We start from the raw sequence: 21049 nt of genomic DNA, 5'->3' as shown, positions 1-21049 counted from the left end.
CATACTCTTTGATTTAGCAGTGTCTCTACTGGGTCTACATCCCAAAGAAATCATAAAAAAGGAAAAAGGACCCACATGTACAAAAATTTTTGTGGTGGCCCTTTTTGTAGTGGCAAGGAACTGGAAACTGAGTGAATGTTCATCAGTTAGGGAATAGCTGAATATGAAGTTAGTGGGGTATAAGAAATGATGAACAGGCTGATTTCAGAAAAGCCTGGAAAGACTTACATGAATGATGCTAAGTGAAGTGACCAGAACCAACAGAACATTATACACAGTAATAAGATTATGTGATTATCAACTGGGATGGACTTGGTTTTTTTCAACAAAGAGGTGATTAAATGCACTTCTAATACACTTTTGATGGAAAGAGTCATCTGCATCCAGACAGAGAACTATTAAGACTGAACTATAGATCAAAGCATAGTATTTTCACCCAAAAAAAAAAAAAGGGCTAGAGTCTGAAGTCCTTTCCAACTACTCCTTGGTCTATGATACCTCTATCTAATGAGTGGATAAATGAATGCCTTGATAATGGGGATAAGAAAGGTGGGAACTCTGGTTTCTGTGCATTTTGACTTTAAAATGAATTGCACACCAATGGTATGCAGAATAATATTTAAAAGCTTCTTTATTCCAAAGAATCCTGACTTTGGACATGGTAGACCAATAGGAAGGAAACTCAATCCTTGCCCTGTGCTCCATCTTACTTTGTCCCTTCACCTAGTCTCCATCTTCATTATAGCCAAGAGGAAACTAAATCTTATCCATAAAGATTTGAGCCTGTAAACCTGGTTCAAACTATGCTCTCCTTTCCCATATTCCAGATTTCCTTCACTTCTTACCTGTCCTGCTCATCTTTCAGAGAGTCCTCTAAAGTATCGTCATCCATATCCCTCATCCTGTATTCCTGGGGTCTGCCATAGGCTTTATTCTCTTTTCTCTACATACTCTTTCTTAATTATCTCAGCTGTTATCTCTATGTAGATAAATTCCCAATCAATAACATATCTAGCTAACCTTCCTTCTTCTTTCTCCCAAGCTCCAAACCCGTATCACCAAATACTCATTGGACATCTCCATGTGGATGTCTCATGGATATCTCAAAGTCAACATGGCCAAAACACAATTCTTTATCTTTCTTCCTAAACCTACTGTCTTCCTAACTTCCCTATTTTGGCCAAAAGAACCATTATTTCTCAGTGACTCAAGGTACATAATGCAGGAGTCATTCTACATTCCTCCCTCTTCCTCTTAGTTAACAAGCATTTATTCAGCAGTTACTGTATGACAAACATTGTACTAAATACTGGGGATAAAAAGAATACAAAAAAACTGGTTCCTGATTTCATTTTAATGAAAGGGAAAACATGCAAAAAATTGTGCATGCAAGATTTATGCAATTTAAGTGGGAAATAATTTGAGAGAAAAGACACTTGGAGGAGTTAAGGGAGGAGGCCCAGGAAAGACCTCCTATAAAAGGTAGAATTTGAGCTGAGTCTTGAAAGAAGCCAGGAGGCAGAGATGAGGAGGTAGGAAAAAAATACTCCAAGTACAATCAGTAAAGGGAGCATCTCTCATGAACAACAGCAAGAAGGGCAGTGAAGCTAGTTGGTAGAAAATAGATAAGGGCATAAAATGTAAGAGGACTGGAAAGGCAGAAGGGCAGAGGTTGTGAAGGGTTTTCAAAGTCAGACAGAGGTTATGTTTTGATCCTGGATGTAATAGAGAGTCATAAGAGTTTATTGAGGGAGAAAATACATGGTTAGGATATGATCTGACTTGTATTTTGGGAAGATCACCTGGGCACTTGAGTGGAAGTTGGGTTGGAATGGGGATCTTGGACTGGAGTGGAGAATCCTATCAGATCTATCTCAGCATCTCTTGCATCTCTGTTCTTCTCCCTACTTACTCACCTTACCTACTCACCCTAGCTCAGGATTTCATCAACCCTTAGTCTGTACAATGTAGGTGACCTTCCATTCAGTCTTTCCTCTCACTATTGTGTCCTTCACCCATTATGAACTTAAAACACAAGTCTATTCAAGCCACTTTCCAAACTTAAGAAGCTTCTATGGTACCATAAAATAGCTGGGGCAGTATATAGAGAGCTAGATTTAGAGTGAGTTAAAGTCTATATATAGAGATAGATTTAGATAGATAAATAGATAGATATTAATATGATAGCATTAGTTTCTAAGCCCTAGGGTTGTTATGAGAATGAAGACATTATATTTGTAAAGCATTTTGCAAACCTTAAAATGCTACATTATTAATAGCTATTATTGGGTTTTTAAAAAAGTCAATTCTGCTTTTATTTTCAGTCCAAATTTACTTGTAAAGCATCTTGCAAACCTTAAAATGCTACATTATTAGTAGTTATTATTGGAGTTTTAAAATTTCAATTCTGTTTTTATTTTTAATCCAAATTGTTTCCTTCCTTCTCCTCCCTACCCTACCCATTGAGAAGGCAAGAAATATAATACTTGTTAAACATATGAAGTTCTGTAAAATGTACTTCCGCATTACTAGTTATTCTTGCTAATAATAAAAACAATAATGATGATGATAAATAACTCCTCCTCTTAGTATTTAAAGCCCTTTACCATCTGGTTCCAACCTTACTTTCCAAGTTGACAACACATCTTTCCCTCAATGCACTCCATGCTTCAGCTGAAGTGGATCATTTACTGCTTCCATACCTTCTCTCTTTGTCTCTTGAACTTTGCACAGTGCTTGGATGTAGTAAGCGCTTGATAAATATTAATTTATTCAATGCCTGGAATGCTTTCCCTCTTTCCTTTCCCCTCCTGGAATCTTTTGCTTCTTTCAGAGATAGGCTCACATACTACTTCACTTTCAATATGCCCTTCTACATCCTTCTAGATGTTTTTCTCCCCTTGCCCTGTTCCTTCTCCCACCCTCTCCCATCATAGTGTATTTATTTCTTTTATGTCCCATATTTACAAGAGGCATTATGGCAATGCCTTCAACTTGACTCAAAACTAGGAAGAAAAAGATTCAATTTTTTTTTCTGCCACAGACTGTGTGACTCTGGGTAACTCACTGAATCCTGCTTGCTTCAGTTTCCTTATCTGTCAAATGAACTGAAAAAGGAAATGGCAAATCACTCAAGTATCTTTGCCAAAAAAAAAAAAAAAAAAAAAAAAAACCCAAATGGTGTCACAAAGAGTCAGACAAGACTGAAATCACTGAAAAGACTGAACAACAAAAAAGATTATAGTTACAGAGAAGATGCCAACCTGCATTCATAATGGGAATTTCCTCACCTGGAAATTACCTATACTAAGAATTCACAAGTCCAGTCTCTATCTTATATTTAATTTATGGCTAAGTGTTCATATTTCCCTTCCACTCCTGTAGGTATAAAAGCTCCTTGAGGGCAAAAGTTTTGTCTTTCTTTGTTGTATATCTGTCACCCAACACTGTACTTGGCACATAGTGAGCAGGGTAATACATTCTTGTTGATTGATTGTTCACTTGGTTTGGGAGATGGAGGAAACAGCAAATAGTCCCTAGTTTCTGGCTAAATATATTTGGTTCAAGGTTTTACTGTCTCCTTTTTCTCTCTCCCTTTTTGTAGCATAAGGGAAGGAAGTGAGTCAAGCAACTGTATGTTAAAAGAGATAAATTGTAATAGCCTTCTACTTGGGTCTGTTGGCCTTGAATCTTTCCCTTCTCTAATCCCTCTTTCACAGAACTATCAAATTAATATTCCTAAAACAATGGTCAGACCATGTGTCTTTCTTATTCAAGAAGCTTCAGTGGCTCCTCTTACTTCTAGGGAAAAACCATAAACCCTGTCAGATATTTCAAGTACTTCTGATTACTTCCCCTCAGCTTCTCCCACAGCTCAGCCAAACCTGCCAGTTTCTGTTACACAAAATTCCATCTTTCTCCTTTATACCTTTGCATAGGTTGTGCTTCACACTTAGAATGCTCTCCCTCCCTTCCCTCTGTCTCTTGGAATAGGGCCCTGCCCCCTTTTAAGGTTGAGTGGCTCCCGTTTATAGAGAGCTGGCAGTCTACTTGGATGCTACAAGATTTTGTCTCTGACTTCCATATAAAAGTGCTTTATAAATCTCCAACAAGGGGCCTTTTTCAATCTTCCTAATTGTTAGTTTTCTTCCCATCCAAAAAAAGTAAAAATTCTTTATCTTTATAAATATATTTAACTTACTTTGTTGTTGTTCGATTGTGTCTTATTCTTCATATTTGGGGTTTTCTTGGCAAAGATACTTCAGTGGTTTACCATTTCCTTTTTCAGTTCATTTGACAGATAAGGAAACTGAGGCAAACAGGGTTAAGTGATTTGTCCAGGGTCATAAGGTAGTAAGTTTCTGAGGCCAGATTTGAATTCACAATTCCCAGCCCAGTAGGCTACCTAGCTTCTCAGAATTTACTTAGAGGCATACTATTTCTCTCTATTAGAATGTAAAGCTTTTTATAACAAGAAGTTTCCTTTTGGACTTTGTATCCTCAATGTCTAACTAGTGTGGTACCTTGCACACAGTAATAATTTTTTAAAATGTTTGTTGAAATGGATTGTTTAATTGAATCAATGCCCCTACCTTCCAGTTAGGGAAATCTGCCTTTAACATGAGGATGAGTGGCCAGTTTTCTGAGGATTCTAGGTTATCTGTCTTGAAATGTTCAAGATGTTCTTTGGGAAAAAATTTGAGGGAAAGAGTAACTAAATGGGATTGGATCTGGAGATGTAATGAGAGCAGAACTGAGGAGACAAACTCCAAGGATTAAATGGGATACTAGAGAATAGATGGGGACAGCATAATAGAGAGGACTCTCCCCCTCTATAGGCAATGTAGTAGCCCCATCTCTGTGAGAAAGGGGAAAGGAAAACGGGTGGGGACAGGAGGGAACTTGTGGAAATTCAGCTTGCATTACTCCTCCTAACTGGATATTCAGGTTTTGTGTTCCCACCTTTTCCAATGACTAGTGGATGAGATTAAAAAATACCACTGTATTGACTTTTCCCTCCTCACATAGAATCTCTCCTGTCATAAATTTAATGGTCACGATAGTGAAGCCAACAAAAGCCCTGTTTGCAATCATTTTCCTGTGGATTAAAGGAGAATCCCATAAAAAGCTCAGCTGAAGTGGGGTGAATGAAAATGTTTCAACATGCTGGAAGTTCCTGGCTCCAAACCACATGGGGAGCTTGTGGGAGGTGGTTAGGAAGTCAAGGAGCAGTTCTTGAGTACAAAAAGAACCTCAATAATTCTACTCTCTGTAAGCTAATATACAAGCTCATTTGACTTCAATTTACCTTTCTAAGTTGATTACACATTGTTAAGCACCCTGTCATTCTCATCTCCCCACTTGCCACCCAAAGTGCCTGTTTGATGTTCCCTATACCTGACATTCTCCTCCCTCTAAGCTTAGAATAAATACTCTCTGTCGTCTTCTCTTGCAAGCCCTGGCTCATCTCAGGTACCAACTTCTATGAGAAGTCTTTCCTGATTTCCAAATTATCCTGAAGTATAAAAGTGTACATTTCCAACACTTCTCCCCATCCCCTTCTTTGTATTTATTTTTTAATATGAGAGTCAGTAAGATGACACACTAGTTAGAACGCTGAAGTTAGAATCTGGAAGACTAGAGCTCAAATCTTGTATTGGATGCTTTACTAGTTGTGTGACGTTGGCTAAGTCACAATCTCAGTTTCCTCGTTTGTAAAATGGGGAATAATAAATAGTATCTACCTCCCAGGACTGTTGTGAGGATCAAATGAAATAACATGTAAATCTGATTGCAATCTTTAAAGTGCTTTATAAATATTAATTATTATTTATTTATGTCTATACATACTGGCCCCACTCCTACCCACCCCTCCAGGAGAATATAAGCTCTTTGAGTTCAGGGATTGTTTTTGTTTTTTTGTTTTTGTATTCCCAAGTGTATATACACCTGGCACATAGCAGGAATTTGTATTCCCAAGTGTATAGCACCTGAAACATAGTAGAGATTGTATTACCAAGTATATATAGCAACTGGTACAGAGTAGAAATTTGTATTCCCAAGTGTATGGCACCTAGTATTAAGCCACTTACTTAATAAATACTTTTTGAATTCTATACAAGACATGGTTCCCATTTATAGAGAGCTGGCAGTCTACTTGGATGCTACAAGATTTTGTCTCTGACTTCCATATAATTTCTACCCCCTAGACTTCTTTTAACTTTAAAGAATTAACTGGACTTATACCCCAAAGAGATACTAAAGAAGGGAAAGGGACCTGTATGTGCCAAAATGTTTGTGGCAGCCCTGTTTGTAGTGGCTAGAAGCTGGAAAATGAATGGATGCCCATCAATTGGAGAATGGTTGAGTAAATTGTGGTATATGAACGTTATGGAATATTATTGTTCTGTAAGGAATGACCAGCAGGATGAATACAAGGAGGACTGGCGAGACTTACATGAACTGATGCTAAGTGAAATGAGCAGAACTAGGAGATCATTATATACCTCAACAATGATACTGTTTGAGGATGTATTCTGATGGAAGTGGATCTCTTCGATAAAGAGAGCTAATTCAGTTTCAATTGATCAAAGATGGGCAGAAGCAGCTACACCCAAAGAAAGAACACTGGGAGATGAATATAAACTGCTTGCATTTTTGTTTTTCTTCCCGGATTATTTATACCTTCTGAATTCAATTCTCCCTGTGCAACAAGAAGACTGTTCGGTTCTGCACATGTATATTGTATCCAGGGTATACTGTAACCTATTCAACATGTAAAGGATTGCTTGCCATCTGGGGGAAGGGGTGGAGGGAGGGAGGGGAAAAATCAGAACAGAAGTGAATGCAAGGGATAATGTTGTAAAAAATTACCCTGGCATGAGTTCTATCAATAAAAAGTTATTTAAAAAAAAAAACTTTAAAGAATTACCTGAAATTTTGGGCAGAGAATGAGAGAGGTGGGTTGGTATAAGAGAATTGAAGCAAGAAAAGATTTTTGAATCCTGGGGAATTCTAGCTTTGGAGTAGTCCAATCCTGATCCCATCACTGTTTCTTTCTTCCCCATCTTCTGGAGGAAATTCCCCAGAAAAGCACTGATGAGAATGTAGCTGAAGATACTTTGTTTGGACATTGCTCAGAGAAGAAACCCCTTCTTGGTCCAAGAGGGAGCAGAAGCCAGCCTCCTGCTTCCCATCCCATTCCCCAGGACTGAGATTCTGCCCAGGGAGAGTCTGTGATAGAAAGACCATATCACTGGGAATCAGGAAACCTGGCTTCTTTTCCCAGCTGTGCTACTTTCTAGCTGTAGGTATAGAGAATGTTGGATTTGTTGTTCTGCAAGAAATGGTGAGCAGTCTGATTTCAGAAAAGCCTGAAAAGATTTACATGAACTGATAATAAGTGAAGTAAATAGAACCAAAAAAAAACAAAAAACAAAAACGAAAACATTGTACACAGCAAGATTATGTGATGATCAATTGTGGTGGACTTGGCTCTTTTCAACAATGAGGTGATTCAAGGCAATTCCAATAAACTTGTGATGGAAAGTGCCATCCACATCCAGAGAGAGAACTATGGAGCCTGAATATGGATCAAAGCATAATATTTTTGCCTTTATTGTTGTTGTTGTTTCCTTTCTTGCTTGTTTTTTTTCTTTCTCATTTTTCTCCCCTTTGATCTGATTTTCTTGAGTAGCATGATAAATGTAGAAATATGTTTAGAAGAATTGCACATGTTTAACCTATGTTGGATTATTTGCTGTCTAGGAGAGGGGGAAGAATATGAGATTTTGCAAGGATGAATGTTGAAAATTATCATTGCATGTATTTTGAAAACTAAAAAGCTATTATTATATGAGAGAGAAAGAGAGAGGCAGACAGACAGACAGACAGAGAAGACTCCAAATTTGACCCTCACTTTGTAGCCCTGTGATATGGGGTAAGTCACTCTGGCTCTTGGTTTCCTCATATATCAGTTGAGGGATTTGGATTAAATCACCTCCAACACCCTTTCTAATTCTAAATCTATGATTCTGCTTTCTCTTTCTGGGCCTGTTTTCCCATCTGTAAAATGAGGGGTTTGGATTAGATGATCTTTAAGGTCTCCAACTTCAAGCGCTAAATCTATGATGCTAATATCACTCTCTGGACCTCAGTTTCCTCATCTGTAAAGTGAAAGATGAAATTTTCTAAAGATTCTCTAATCCGAAATCCTAAGATTTTAAGTCTCTGATTATCTAGAAGTTACTCAGCCCCCAATCTCAGGAAGGAGTAAAACCTCTCCCAGTTAAATGCAGACTGAGGTACAGAATAAGGAAGGAGAATTGTCTAGTACTAGAGAAAGTCACAGGCAATGCTCAGGTAGACTCCCAGTGAGCTTCATGGGACATGTCCCTGGGGTGGGAGAAATTTCAATCAGTACAAAGGAAAGTCTTTCTGGACAAAAGGCTCTAAATGACCAAACCTTTGGGCCTTATCAGCCCCATCCAGCTGTTTAATCGTCTTATGAAGGAGCTGGCTGTTGCTGTGGAAACTGCATGAGGGGTGATGCAGCTGGCTCTCAGTGGAATTGTGGTCAGAGAGGGGGGTGGAGGACAGCAGTCACAGCCCTAATATCTGACAGTTCTTATGGTGCAAGCCAAGAAGTGACCCTGGGCTGCTTAGTGATTTAGTTAATGAGATCCAGTGGGCTTTTGTCTCTGGTGCTATGCTAGAGGTGGACGAGACCCACAGGTAATTTGTCGTTTGGAGAGAAGATGGTGCAGTAGTCCTCCTTCCTTTTCAGATCATTAAGGCATTGAAATGGGAGCAACTGGGTGGTGAAGTGGATAGAGCAATGGGCTTGGTGTCAGAAACCCCCGAGTTTGAATCCAGCCTCAGAAATGTCCTAGTGATATGACCATGCACAAGTCACTTAACTGGTTTGCTACTGGAAAATAAAATGACAAACTACTCCAGTGTCTTTGCCAAAAAAATTTTGTCCCAAAAAGTTGGACAATAGCTAGCCTTGGGGTTAGGAATCCTCTCTCAGACACAATTAATTATGTGACCCTGGGCAAAAACTCCTGTTTTCCCTGTAAAATGGGAATGATCGTATTAGAACCTACAAGATAATACATGTAAAGTGCTATGCAAATCTCCTGGTGTTTTAACAAAGGTTAGCTGTTATTTCATACTTAACTTTGCTATAGTTGGATGCCATCTTGGGCTTGAGCAAGAAGGATGGGGTAGGAAGGGGAATACTGTCAGGGGGAATAAAAGACAGAATTCTTTCTGATCTGTTCACTTAGAATCAGATTTAAAATGAGAAGCGACCTCCAACTACCCTCCTGGTTCATCTTAGCTAACAAAGATTAATTTTCAAAATGCAGATTGTCCAGGGTCACAGGTATCCCAGGCAGAATTTGAATCTAGAGCCCTCAATTTTCTCTAGGGGTGAATCAGAAGGAGCGAAAGGTTAGGTTGGGAGAGAAGTCAGGGATAGAGATGGGAAGGTAGAGAGAAGTCCAAATCGAAGATTAGGCTATGAAGGAGAATTGAACAACAGATGAATGTGGCAGATGAATAACTCAGCACTTGAGGGGTCTGCTGCTGCTAAATGGTTTTTCAGGTGATTTAGCAAGCAGACTGGGGAGAGAGAGATAGGGCACAGGGTTGTTTCCTTTCAGTCATCTGCCTGCTGTTTTGCAATTTTTTTTCCTGTCTAGTAAGAAAAATAACTCTACCATTGCAGACTGGCATTTGATTTGTTCTTAGAGAATTTCCTGAGAGATAATTTGCCTTGTGGATAGGCCTAAGACAAACTCTTGAACTTAGGTCTTCTTAATTCTAAAGTGAACTCCAAAGATACCTTTGGACCTCACTTTGCCTATTAATGAATGTCCATTCCAGGTTCCATTATACAACATTCTACCTGTCTCCCATGCCTGGAATGCCCTCCCTGGTTATCTCTGACTCGTTGAAACCCTTTAAGGCTCAGGTGATGTTCTATCTCCCATAAGATTCCATCTTTTCTTTGATTCCATCTAGTTACTAGTGACTCTTGCCTACCATTACCAAAATACTACTTTGTACTTAGTTTGTACTTGGCTATAGAGGATCAAGAGACAGACAGAGACACAGGGAGAAACAAAGAGGCAGAGAAAGAGAGACAGAGACAGAAAGATGCAGAGAGAAAGGGAGAGAGACAGAGAAATTGTTTAGAGCTGCTGAGTTGTAATTTGAACTAGGCTTGAAAACGGAAAGAGTTCATAAGAAAAAAAAATCAAAGAAAGGAGTCATTGGGGAGTAGAAAGAGATGTGACCTAAATAGGCTTAATATTAGGAAGCTTGGGTAAAAGGCAAGGGGTTGAGGAGAAAGTACATATATATTTGGATTCAAAAGCCTTATGTTCAAATCCATCACCTCCTAACTCTCAGGCTGCTTCCTCATCTGTAAAATGAGCAAGTTGGATTAAATCAATCAGTTTCCTTCCAGAACTAAATCAGTGGATTTATGAGTCCTGGTTCTGCCTACCCTTAATAACTTGTGATTGAGCAAAGTTTCTAAAACTGGATTTCTTTACCTGAATAGTGAGAATAATAATACTAATACTCAAATTACCTCCTTCACAGGTTTGTTGTGATTCATTTTGTAAAACATTTTGTAAACTTTAAAGAGCTTAGTTATTAACAAAGAAGTCATTCCAAGTGAGGGGAACGGAATGAAATAAATTACTGACAGAGTTAGGTGTGGCTCCTTTAGGGAACAATAGTAGTTCTATCTGTCTTAAGGGGACAGGTATGTGTGTAAGGGAGGGGTGAGAAATAAAAACTGGAAAGGTAGATTAGGATCAGGTTGTTATCAGCAGAAGATTGGGGTTAGATTGTTATCAGATTGTTAGAATTTATTGAATATCTGCTGTTTTCAGGGCACTGAGATATGAGACAGCCCTATCTTCAAGAGGCTTACATTCTAGTTGGAGAAACAGGTAATGCACAACAATATTTTAGCACCGAATGAGGTCTACAAATAATGCATGGAGAATCAAGTAATCATTGGAAGTTAGGGCATGGGGATAGGTGGTGGAAAGGTTTGTGGAATTCTTCAAATGGGCTGTAGAGGATCTAGAAATACAGGAAAAATAGGAGCAGTGGATTGGATAAGTGCAATGAGAGAGAAAAGTAAAAAATGATGAATTTTCTGGCAAAACTGTCAACCTCACTCTATTGGAGAATCATGGAAGTCCAGTGGCAAGACTTAAGTTAAGATGACTGACAATGGCCCAGGATGCAGTGGGTGAACTTGGCCTTTCTAAATTAAGGTCTTTCCCTGGCCTCCATTTGTCTGAGGCAATACCTATTTAAAAATTAATAATAAAAAAAATATTTTATTTTCCCCCCTCCATCTCCAGCTGCATGTGAAATAGTTTTTTAACATTCATACTTTTTTCTTTTTTAATTTTGAGTTCCAAATTCGACCCTTCCTCCCCTCTCTCTCCCTGAGATGGTAAGCAATCTGATTTAGGTTATACATGTGCACTATGTAAAACATTTCCATATTAGTCATTTTGTGGAAGAAAACTTGAAAAAGAAAGAAAATGAAAGATAGTATGCTTCAGTTTATATTCAGAAGCCATCAGTTCTTTCCCGGGAAGCAGATAGCATTTTTCTTCAGGAATTCTTTGGGATTGTCTTGGTTGATTGTGTGGTTGAAAATAGTTAAGTCATTCACAACTGTTCACCATACAATACTGCTGTTACCATGTGTAGTATTCTGGTTCTGCCCACTTCACTCTTTATCAGATCATGTAAGTCTTTCCAGACTTTTCTGCAATCATTCTAGTGATCATTTCTTATAGCACGAAAATATTCCTTTACAACTATATAGCATAATTTGTTCAGCCATTCTCCAATTGATGGGCATCCCCTCAATTTTCAAATCTTAACCATTACAAAAAAGAGCTGTTATAAATATTGTTATCCATGTGAGTCCTTTTCCCTTTTCGTTGCTCTCTTTGAGATACAGATGAAATAGTGGTATTGTTGGGTCAAAGAATAGACATGGTTTTATAGTCTTGGAGCTTAACTCCAAATTGCTCTCCAGAATGGTTGGATCAAGCCATGTCCTTTCAATGACTAAGGGTTAGATAAGAATTGAGACCAAAAATGGCCTATTATATCATCATAAAAATGTGTGTCAAAGTTTCTGGCCAGAAAACAGTTGTTTATATGTATTATGAGAATGGTGACACTTTCAATAATGACAAGGAAATTTGGAAGGGAAGAAGTTCTTTGAGGAAAAAAATTAGTCTGGCTATGTTGATTTGATATTCCTATGGGCATCCAATTCAGAATATCCAAGAGGTAGTTGGACATGCTTGACTTTAGCTGAGCAGAGAGACTAGGGGCAAATCTATAGATCTGGGATGCATCTGCAGAGAGATGATAACTGAACTCATGAGTTGATAAAATCACCAAGTGAGATAGTATAGAGAAAAAAGAGAAGTGGAACCAGGATATTTCCTTGTGAGATATTTACAGTTATTAAGTGAAGAATCAGCAGAGAAAACTAAAGAGTAGTTAGACAGTTAGGAGGAGAACCAAAAAAAAAAAACATTTAAATGAAAACCAAGAGAGGAGAGATGACTATAAAACAATCAGCAAGTTCAAATACCATAGAGAAAACAAGGAGGATGAGAACTGAGAAAAGGCCTTTAGATTTGGCAATTAGGAGATCAACTTAATTTAACTTTGGAATCTGTAGTTTCAGTTGAATGACAAAATTGGGAGGGAATTTGATTGAAGAGAGTTTAAAAAAGAATGAAAGGAGAGAGAGTAGAAGGAGCATTGTAGACTACTTTCTCAAGAAGGTTAGCCATAAAAAGGAAGGAAGATACATAATAATAGCTAGTGAGGTTGGTTGAATCAAGTAAAGTTTGTTTGTTTTTTTTTTTTTAAAGGATGTGGAAGTCATTTGTATAGGCAAAGAGCTGGGGGAGAGAGAGAGAGAGAGAGAGAGAGAGAGAGAGAGAGAGAGAGAGAGAGAGAGAGAGAGAGAAGAAAGAGAGAGAGAGACAGAGAAGAGAGAGGAAAAGAAGAGACAGAGAGAGGAGAGAAAAAGAGGAGAGAAAGGAGAGAGAGAGAGAGAGAGAGGAGAGAGAGAGAGAGAGAGAGAGAGAGAGAGAGAGAGAGAGAGAGAGAGAAAGAGAAAGAGAGAGAGAGAGAAGAGACAGAGAGAGAAGAGACAGAGAGAGGGAGGGAGGGAGGATGAGGGAAACAGTTTATTGGAGAAGCAGTGAAGGGAATGGAATCAAAAGTGCATGTGGAAAGATTGTCCTTAGCAAGCAAAAGGGCTACCTCTGAGATCAAAGTGAAGGAGGAGATGGTGGAAGATATCTGAGTGACTCAAAATGTAGAGGAAAGATTGTTCTTGTTGAATAGTTTCCATAAGCAAGGGGAAGCTATTGATGGACTTTGAGCAAGGAGGTAACATGTAAATACAGCTTTAAAGCAGATTTGAAAGTGGTGGGTAGAAAGGATTGGAAAAGAGAGAGATTTGGAGGAGATGGGGAAGAGATTTAATTTATAAATTGTTTAGGAATAAGTCGTTTATGATGCTGAGTGAAGTAAATAGAATCAGGAAAATAGTGTACACAGCAACAGCAAGATTATATAATGATCAATTCTGCCGGACGTGACTCTTTTCAGCATTGGGGTGATTCAGACCAGTTCAAATAGTCTTGAGATGAAAAGAGCCATCTGCACTCAGAGAGAAGACTGTGGGGACTGAGTGTGGATCATCACATAGCATTTTCACTTTTTTTATTATAGTTTGCTTGAATTTTGTTTTCTTTCTCTTTTTTTTTTTCCTTTTTGATCTGATTTTTCTTGTGCAGCATGATAATTGTGGAATGTATAGGGGAATTGCACGTTTAAAATATATTGGATCCCTTTCCATCTAGAGGAGTATGTGGGGGAAAAGGAGGGAAAAAATTAGGAACATAGGATTTTGCAGGGATGGATGTTGAAAATTATCTATTCCAAAGTTTTGAAAATAAAAAGTTTTAATAAAACCAAACAAATAAAAGGAATAGTTTAGGAATAGCTAAGGCTATGGAAGAAATTAGTGTTGACTACTCTAAACAAAATAAAAACTCCAAAAGTCCACAACCTCTGAACTTGACAAGCAAGAAACAAAATGGACATTTCCACATATATGGTATAATAGAAAAAGATTATACATGAAACCAGGGATTTCTACAACTTGTTTTTCTTTTAAATATAATAATAAATTCAACATGTATCATTCAGGATTCTTTCTGGCCTTCCTTCTTCTTTTCTATTTGGCTGTTTGCCTAAGAAGCTTGATGGTAAAAGGAAAGGGAAAAGTGAGACAGAAGTTTAAAGAAAGTGAGACCCAAGGGACTTGTTTAAGGTCACATAGGTCAGTGAGAGAGTCAGGTCTTCTCACTCCAGATCTAACATTCTTTTTATTACAACTTGTGATTATAGACACAATTCAAGATAACAAGCATCTATTAAGTGCTTTTTTTTGTTGTTTAGTCATTTCTGTCATGTCCAACCCTTCATGGCCCCATTTGGGGTTTTCTTGGCAAAGATGCTGAATGGTTTCCCATTTCTTCCTCCAGTTCATTAAACAGATGAGGAAACTGAGGCAAATGTGGTTAAGTGACTTGCCCAGAGTAACACAGCTAGTAGGTGTCTGAGGTCAGATTTGAATTCAAGTCTTTCTGACTCCAGGCCCACCACTCTATCCACTGTACCACTTTAGCTGCCCCTATCACATGCCTGCTTTGTGGCAAACACTGTGTTAAAAACTGGAGATAAAAACACCTGTCCCCAGGAAGCTTATATTTTTATGAAGAAGGAGGGGAACCAACATGTAAACAGCTCAATAAATATCAAATAGTTCTAAAATAAAAGCAAAGTTGATAACCAGGAGGAGTCTCTTGTAGGGGCTGACTCTTGATTGACAGCTTGAAGGGAGTTCAGGATTACAAGGCATAAATAAAGGTGAGCAGGGAGTGCATTCTAGACAGGGGACACAAGGACAGGAAGTGGATATTTCTCTACTGTGGACAGCAAGGAAACCAGCTTGACTGGACCAAAGAATATGTAAAAAGGAGAGACAGGAAATTTAACAAGAAGCTGGAAGCAGACAGTAAAGGACTTTTAAATGTCAAATGAGGACTCTCGGTTTTAGCCCAGAGGCAGTGGACTCCATCAGTTAATTGACAAATATTTATTAAGCAACTTCTATGGTCCAGAGGATATAAAAGCAAAGACTCAAACAAGTTCTTCTCTCAGAGGAGCTAATGCAAAGCTTTGAATGCCAGGTTAAGGATTTGTTCCAGAATATCTCCCAAGATTTTTGAACAGGAAAAAATGGGAGTTGGGTATTTCAGGAAGATTAATTTAGTGGTTCTGTGCAAGGCCACCTTAGGGGGTGATAGAAAAATAAGAGGCAGGGAGACTAGTTAGATAGCTATTCCAGGTGGAATGGATTAGAGGGAAAAATCTATAGGAATTAGTGACTGATTAAATTGGAAGCCTGAGAGAGGTAGAGCTAATATAACTTTGAAATATCTACCCTTGGGTGAGAACTTAAATTAATTGTCTGTGATGTATTGAGTTATTAACAGGGTGAGTTTGTGACTAGACACAATGATTTGAAGTCAGAAGGGAATTTGAAGATTATCTAGACCAACCCCTTAATTTTGCAAATAAAGAAACTGAGGCTCAATGCAAAGCCAGTTTTTGAACCCAGCTTTCTGATTTCAAGTTCAATTTTGCAAAGAAATATTCATCATGCAGCTAGATATGGAACAGGAAGTCAGAACTAGGGATCTGGCTGTCATAACATCACAGAATGATAGAATGAGGGCTGGGAAGGACCTCGGAAGTTATGTAGCCCCACCTCCCTCTGGGGGGAGATGATAAAAGGAGTAACAGAGCCTGAGACAGGGGGACAATTGAAAGTAAAAAGTAGAGAGTGTCAGAAAGGGGCAGGGAATAGTCCACATTATCAAATGCTAAAGACAGATTGCAGAGGGAGAGATCTGAGAAAAGGTGATTGACTCTGACAACTAAGTAATCATCAATCAAGTCAGAGAAAGTAGTTTCAACGAGGGCTAGGGGATGGAAACCGGCTTAGAAAGAGTTAGGGAGTGAGTGAGTGAAAAGGAAGTAGGGGCAGCTTTCACTCCCACTCACATGCTCATTTGTATACTCAACACATTCCAATTCTCTCACACACTCATTGAACATTAACAAATAGCTCACTTGAAATATAGACTCTCCACTGGAAAATCTTCCCTTTGTTTGCCACTCCCTTCCACTCTCCAGCAGCTCAAGCCTCGTGGGAGTAAGGAGTGGGGGTAGGGGTGAGGTCGGTCATGTGTGTGGTTCATGAAGGCACCAGAGGGAATTCAGAGATGTGGTAGGTATGAATGAATGCACGAAGAATGGAAAAGCATTTATCGAGCTCTCACTGTTTGCCAGATACTCTGCTAAGTGCTGAGGACATAAATGGAAAAGTAAAGAGAGTCCTCATGCTCAGTTTACAGAGGAAGGGAACATGTATTTGCAAGGAGACTATCAAGGTCCAGTGGTCCTTAGGGCAAAAGCATTCCATAAACATTTATTTAGGGCATACTATGAACAAGGCATTCTGTAAAACTCTAGGTATACAGAGACAAATGGACGCAAACCCTCCTTTAAAGGGCAAGATGAGAACAGGTTGGAGAGAGCAGTCCAGTTTTCCTGAACTGTGAAAAGCCATAGAAAAGCAAATTGGAACCTTATTGTGAAAGGCTTTGAATGCCAAAACAGACATTTATTTTGACTTTGTAGGCTTTGGGGAGCGTGAGTTAAGTAGAGAAGGTATGAATAGAAGCACAACAATGTTAGAAGGTTTCAGTAGGAAGAAGACTTAGAAGTGGAGTGAAGATTGCTTTGGAAAGTTCCCTTATCTGAGCTCTTCTCTTTCTGACCAGACATCTTCCCCCTTATTTTCATCTTCTCTTGAATTATTTTTTTCCCTTTTCCTCTTCTTTTTTTTCTTTGCCATCTTTATGAGATCATGGGATCAAGGATTTAAAATGGTAAGGGATCTTACAGGCCATGAAGTCTAAACTCATTTTCCAGATGAGTAAACTGAGGCACAATGATTTCCAAGTTCCCTTCTAATAGGATATTATAAGGCCCTTATATGTTTGTTTTGAAGTCAGAAAAACTGAAGTTCAGATCCTGCCTCAGATACTTACTAGTTGTGAGACTCTAGGTAAGTCAACCCTGTTGCCTTGGTTTCCTCATCATCAAATACAAATAATAATCTCCTAGAGTTGTTGTGAAGATCAAAAGAAATGATGTCACATGAGGTACTTTGCAAACCTTAAAATGCTATATAAATACAAGCCATCAGTAATGAATCCAAATTCTTTGGAGGTAAAAATTACTTCATTTTGGGGGCAGCGAAGTGGCTCAGTGGATAAAGTGCCAAGTCTGAAATCAAGAAGTCTCAAGTCCAGTTCAAACACTTACTAGATGTGTTGTTTTAGTTTCCTCATCTGTAGGAGAAAAAAATGACAAATCATTCCACTATCTTTGCCAAGCAAACCCCAAATGGAGTCACCGAGAATAGTAAGGCATGACTGAAATGACTGAATGATTGAAAAAAAAATCCACCCTTCAGTTCTTTAAATGTAATGGATCCTTAATAACTGCTACTGTGTAGATATCACAGATTTAGAGCTAGAAGAAAACTCTAGAAGTCATTAAATCCAATCCCTCATTTTATAGGGGAGAAAACTGAGGGAGAAGTTCAATAACTTGCCTAAGGTCATACTACTGGCAATTGTTAGAATTTGACCCAAGTCTTCTTGGAATAAATGAATGAATGAACATTTTCTTTAAAAAAAAAAAAAAAAGAAGAAGCATAACTACCTTTCCTTTCTTTCTTATGGACTAACTTTTCTTATTTTCTTCTCTTTCTCCAGGACCCAAACTTGACGTTGCACACAGATAATCCAGACCTTACCCCCTGCTTCCAGAACTCACTGCTTGCTTGGATCCCTTGTATCTACCTCTGGGTCTCCCTGCCCTGTTACCTGTTCTATCTCCGCCGCCAAAACGAAGGCTACATCATTCTTTCTGGACTCTGTAGACTCAAGACGGTCAGTGCTTCCGTCTAAAGTGTGCTAAGATGATAGAGACCAGTCATTGTTTGGCTGCCAATTTTTGGAGGGGAACAGAAATTCTCTTCTTAGCCTTCATTTCCCTAGTTGCTAAGCCAGTCTCCTCACTCTTCCCCCGCTTCCCCATCCTGGCTCGTGGTAATTAGCAAGATGCCTTTAAAGCCCATAACCAATTGGAAAACTCCCTGTATGAGGAAGCTGAACCAAGTTCCTCATCCTGAGCCTGGAACTTCTCAGCCCTGTAATTCTCAGGCTCGGTACAGACTTGCTGATTGATTGTGGCCAATGGACTCTGGATCAGTAGCAGCATCTATCAGGGGTCCTCAAACTTTTTAAATAGGGGGCCAGTTCACTGTCCCTCAGACAGTTGGAGGGTCGGACTATAGTAAAAACAAAAACTTTGTTTTGTGGGCCTTTAAATAAAGAAATTTCATAGCCCTGGGTGAGGGGGATAAACGTCCGCAGCTGCCGCATCTGGCTCAGGCCCATAGTTTGAGGAACTTTGTGAAGGCCTTCCTTCCCTCAACTCTTTTAATCCCAAAAGAAGACTTCTGTCTCCCCAGCTCCCTTCCCCTTTCCCTAATGCCTTCATCTCTTGGCAGGCAGTTGGTGTCCTGCTCTGGTGTGTGACATGGGCGGACCTCTTCTACTCCTTCTCTGGCCTGGTGAGGGGCTCCATCCCAGCCCCCATCTACTTTGTGACTCCCCTCATCTTGGGGGTCACCATGGTTAGTGTGGGACACTGAAGGCTTGGGAGAGGGAAGTTGGGGAAAAGTCTAGTGTTCTTGGAGGGGTGGTAATGACACTGCTAATGGCAAGCTACTAAGGACACTGAAACGCTTAGACTGGGTTGAGTAACTCTGGGGAGGGACAAATGGTAAAACTGATAGTTATCCACATATTGTTTTTCCTCATAGAACGAAAGCCCCTTGAAGGCAGGAACTTTTTTATTTGTGTGTGTATATGCGCCCACTTACACAACACACACATGTGCGTGCACATACATATCACACACATACATGTGGACACGTTAAAACACATTATACATAGTGAGTGTTTAATCTGTCCTTGTTGATTGATTTATCTAGCCCAGAGGCTCCACCCCCTCCCCTCTTCCCAATAATCCAAATAAAGGGCTGGAGGGGTTATGGGGGATGTCCCTCAGGCAGCCAGGTGTTAGCTTTCATTGCCACATGCAAAGGGTCCATGTCTCTACTCTGTACTCTCCTCCCTTCAGCTCCTGGCCACCCTGCTGATCCAATATGAACGGCTGCGGGGTGTGCGGTCGTCTGGCATCCTGATCATCTTTTGGTTCTTGTCTTGTGTTTGTGCCATTATCCCTTTTCGCTCCAAGATCCTCACTGCCTTGGCAGAGGTATGGTGTATATATGTATAAGGGGACAGGTCTGAGTTCCCTGGGGGAGGAACCCGTTGGTAACATCACAGTGACTCCTCAGTCACTTAATTCTCTTTGCCTATAAAATAAGCAGGAGAAGGATCTTTACCAAGAAAATACCAAAGGGAATCCCAATAGTCAGACATGACTAGAAATGACTGAATATCATCATATATTCAGTGAGAAAATAGAGGAGGAATTACCATCTTTAGAAAGAAAAAGCAAGGTTGGGACAGGGTCTAGATCTGGGCTCCAATGAGTATAGCCACAGGGATACCCATAGACAATCTCCTTTGTCTTCATAACTTTTTCCCTTCCTACCTTTTATCCTCCACAGGGTGAAGTCAAAGACACATTCCGTTTTACTACATTTTATATATATTTTGCCCTCGTTGTCTTCTCACTCATCCTTTCCTGTTTCAAGGATAAGCCACCTTTCTTTTCACCCACTGTCAATGTGGACTTTGTAAGTGATTGGGAGGGAAGTGGAGTTTGCTAGTTTGGGGTGAAGGTCTCCCATAGTGGGTCAGAATATGTGTGGAGGGTTGTGGAGAATAAAGAACTTATCCCTAACCTCTTAGAGGGAAGGGGGAGGGCATTAGGCACTGAATGACCCAAAGGATAGAGCCCATAAGAGTTGGTGGTGATGGTTGTTCTTGCTTGAGAACCAGGGAGAAGAAACAATCCACACAATTCTAATTGCTCCTAACCTCTATTTCTGCCTTCTCAAACCCCGGCAGAACCCTTGCCCAGAAGCCAATGCTGGTTTCCTCTCTCGTCTGACCTTCTGGTGGTTCACTAAGTAAGTTGCCTTCTCTTGTCATTGATCTCTTGAGGATGGGGAATTGGAGACCCAAAATACTGATGTGGTCTCTTTGGCTTTGAAGCCATATTCATTTGTTCTTAATCTTCTCCCACTCTAAATATTAGAATCCAGCTCAGGGAACTCTATCTGTTATTGGAGTTAACCACCAACCTTCAGCCCTAATTTGCAGGGCTATTTGCCAGTTCTGAATCTGGCTAGAGGTAGGACGTGCACTCAGACCGGACGTAGAGGGGTAATTAGCCTGGTAAGGGGAGGTACTTTGGCTTTCAATAATTGGCCAGTTTGTCATCATCCTTGACTGAGACTCAGAGTCAGATCATCAGGTGGTAATTATCCTTTGATCCTCACACTGGTAGCTCATTATCTCTAATTCATAAAAAAAGAAGAAGAAGCCTAAGTTCCTGACCCAACATACTTTCAATGATCTAATTACCCCTAACCTGGATATTGGGACCAAGGAAGTGCAGCTGAAGCTTGAATCAGATTGAAAGTTGGCCAGATTTCTTTGTGTTGAGTAGAGATAGGGTAAAATAAGGGGCAAAGCAAAGGATTGAGGACTAGATGACCAGCCTGTCCCCCTTAATGGCCCCATGACAAGTTTTTAGATAACAGTGAAACCCTTTCTCCAGA

General features: G+C 39.6%; 1 protein-coding gene across 1 annotated transcript in view; it reads left to right on the top strand.

The window, feature by feature from the left end:
* ABCC3 (ATP binding cassette subfamily C member 3) overlaps positions 1-21049 on the top strand; it is a 71527-nt gene that overhangs the window by 11935 nt on the left and 38543 nt on the right. Inside the window, 5 exon segments of the mRNA XM_051994293.1 lie at positions 18000-18176; positions 18800-18925; positions 19435-19572; positions 19931-20059; positions 20334-20395. Coding sequence (XP_051850253.1) covers positions 18000-18176; positions 18800-18925; positions 19435-19572; positions 19931-20059; positions 20334-20395 — 632 coding nt within the window.

The sequence above is a fragment of the Antechinus flavipes genome, chromosome 4 (genome assembly GCF_016432865.1).
Source record: "Antechinus flavipes isolate AdamAnt ecotype Samford, QLD, Australia chromosome 4, AdamAnt_v2, whole genome shotgun sequence".
Classification (NCBI taxonomy): domain Eukaryota; kingdom Metazoa; phylum Chordata; class Mammalia; order Dasyuromorphia; family Dasyuridae; genus Antechinus; species Antechinus flavipes.
Note: the sequence above shows the minus strand (reverse complement) of the source record. Positions and strands in the feature narration are given on the sequence as shown.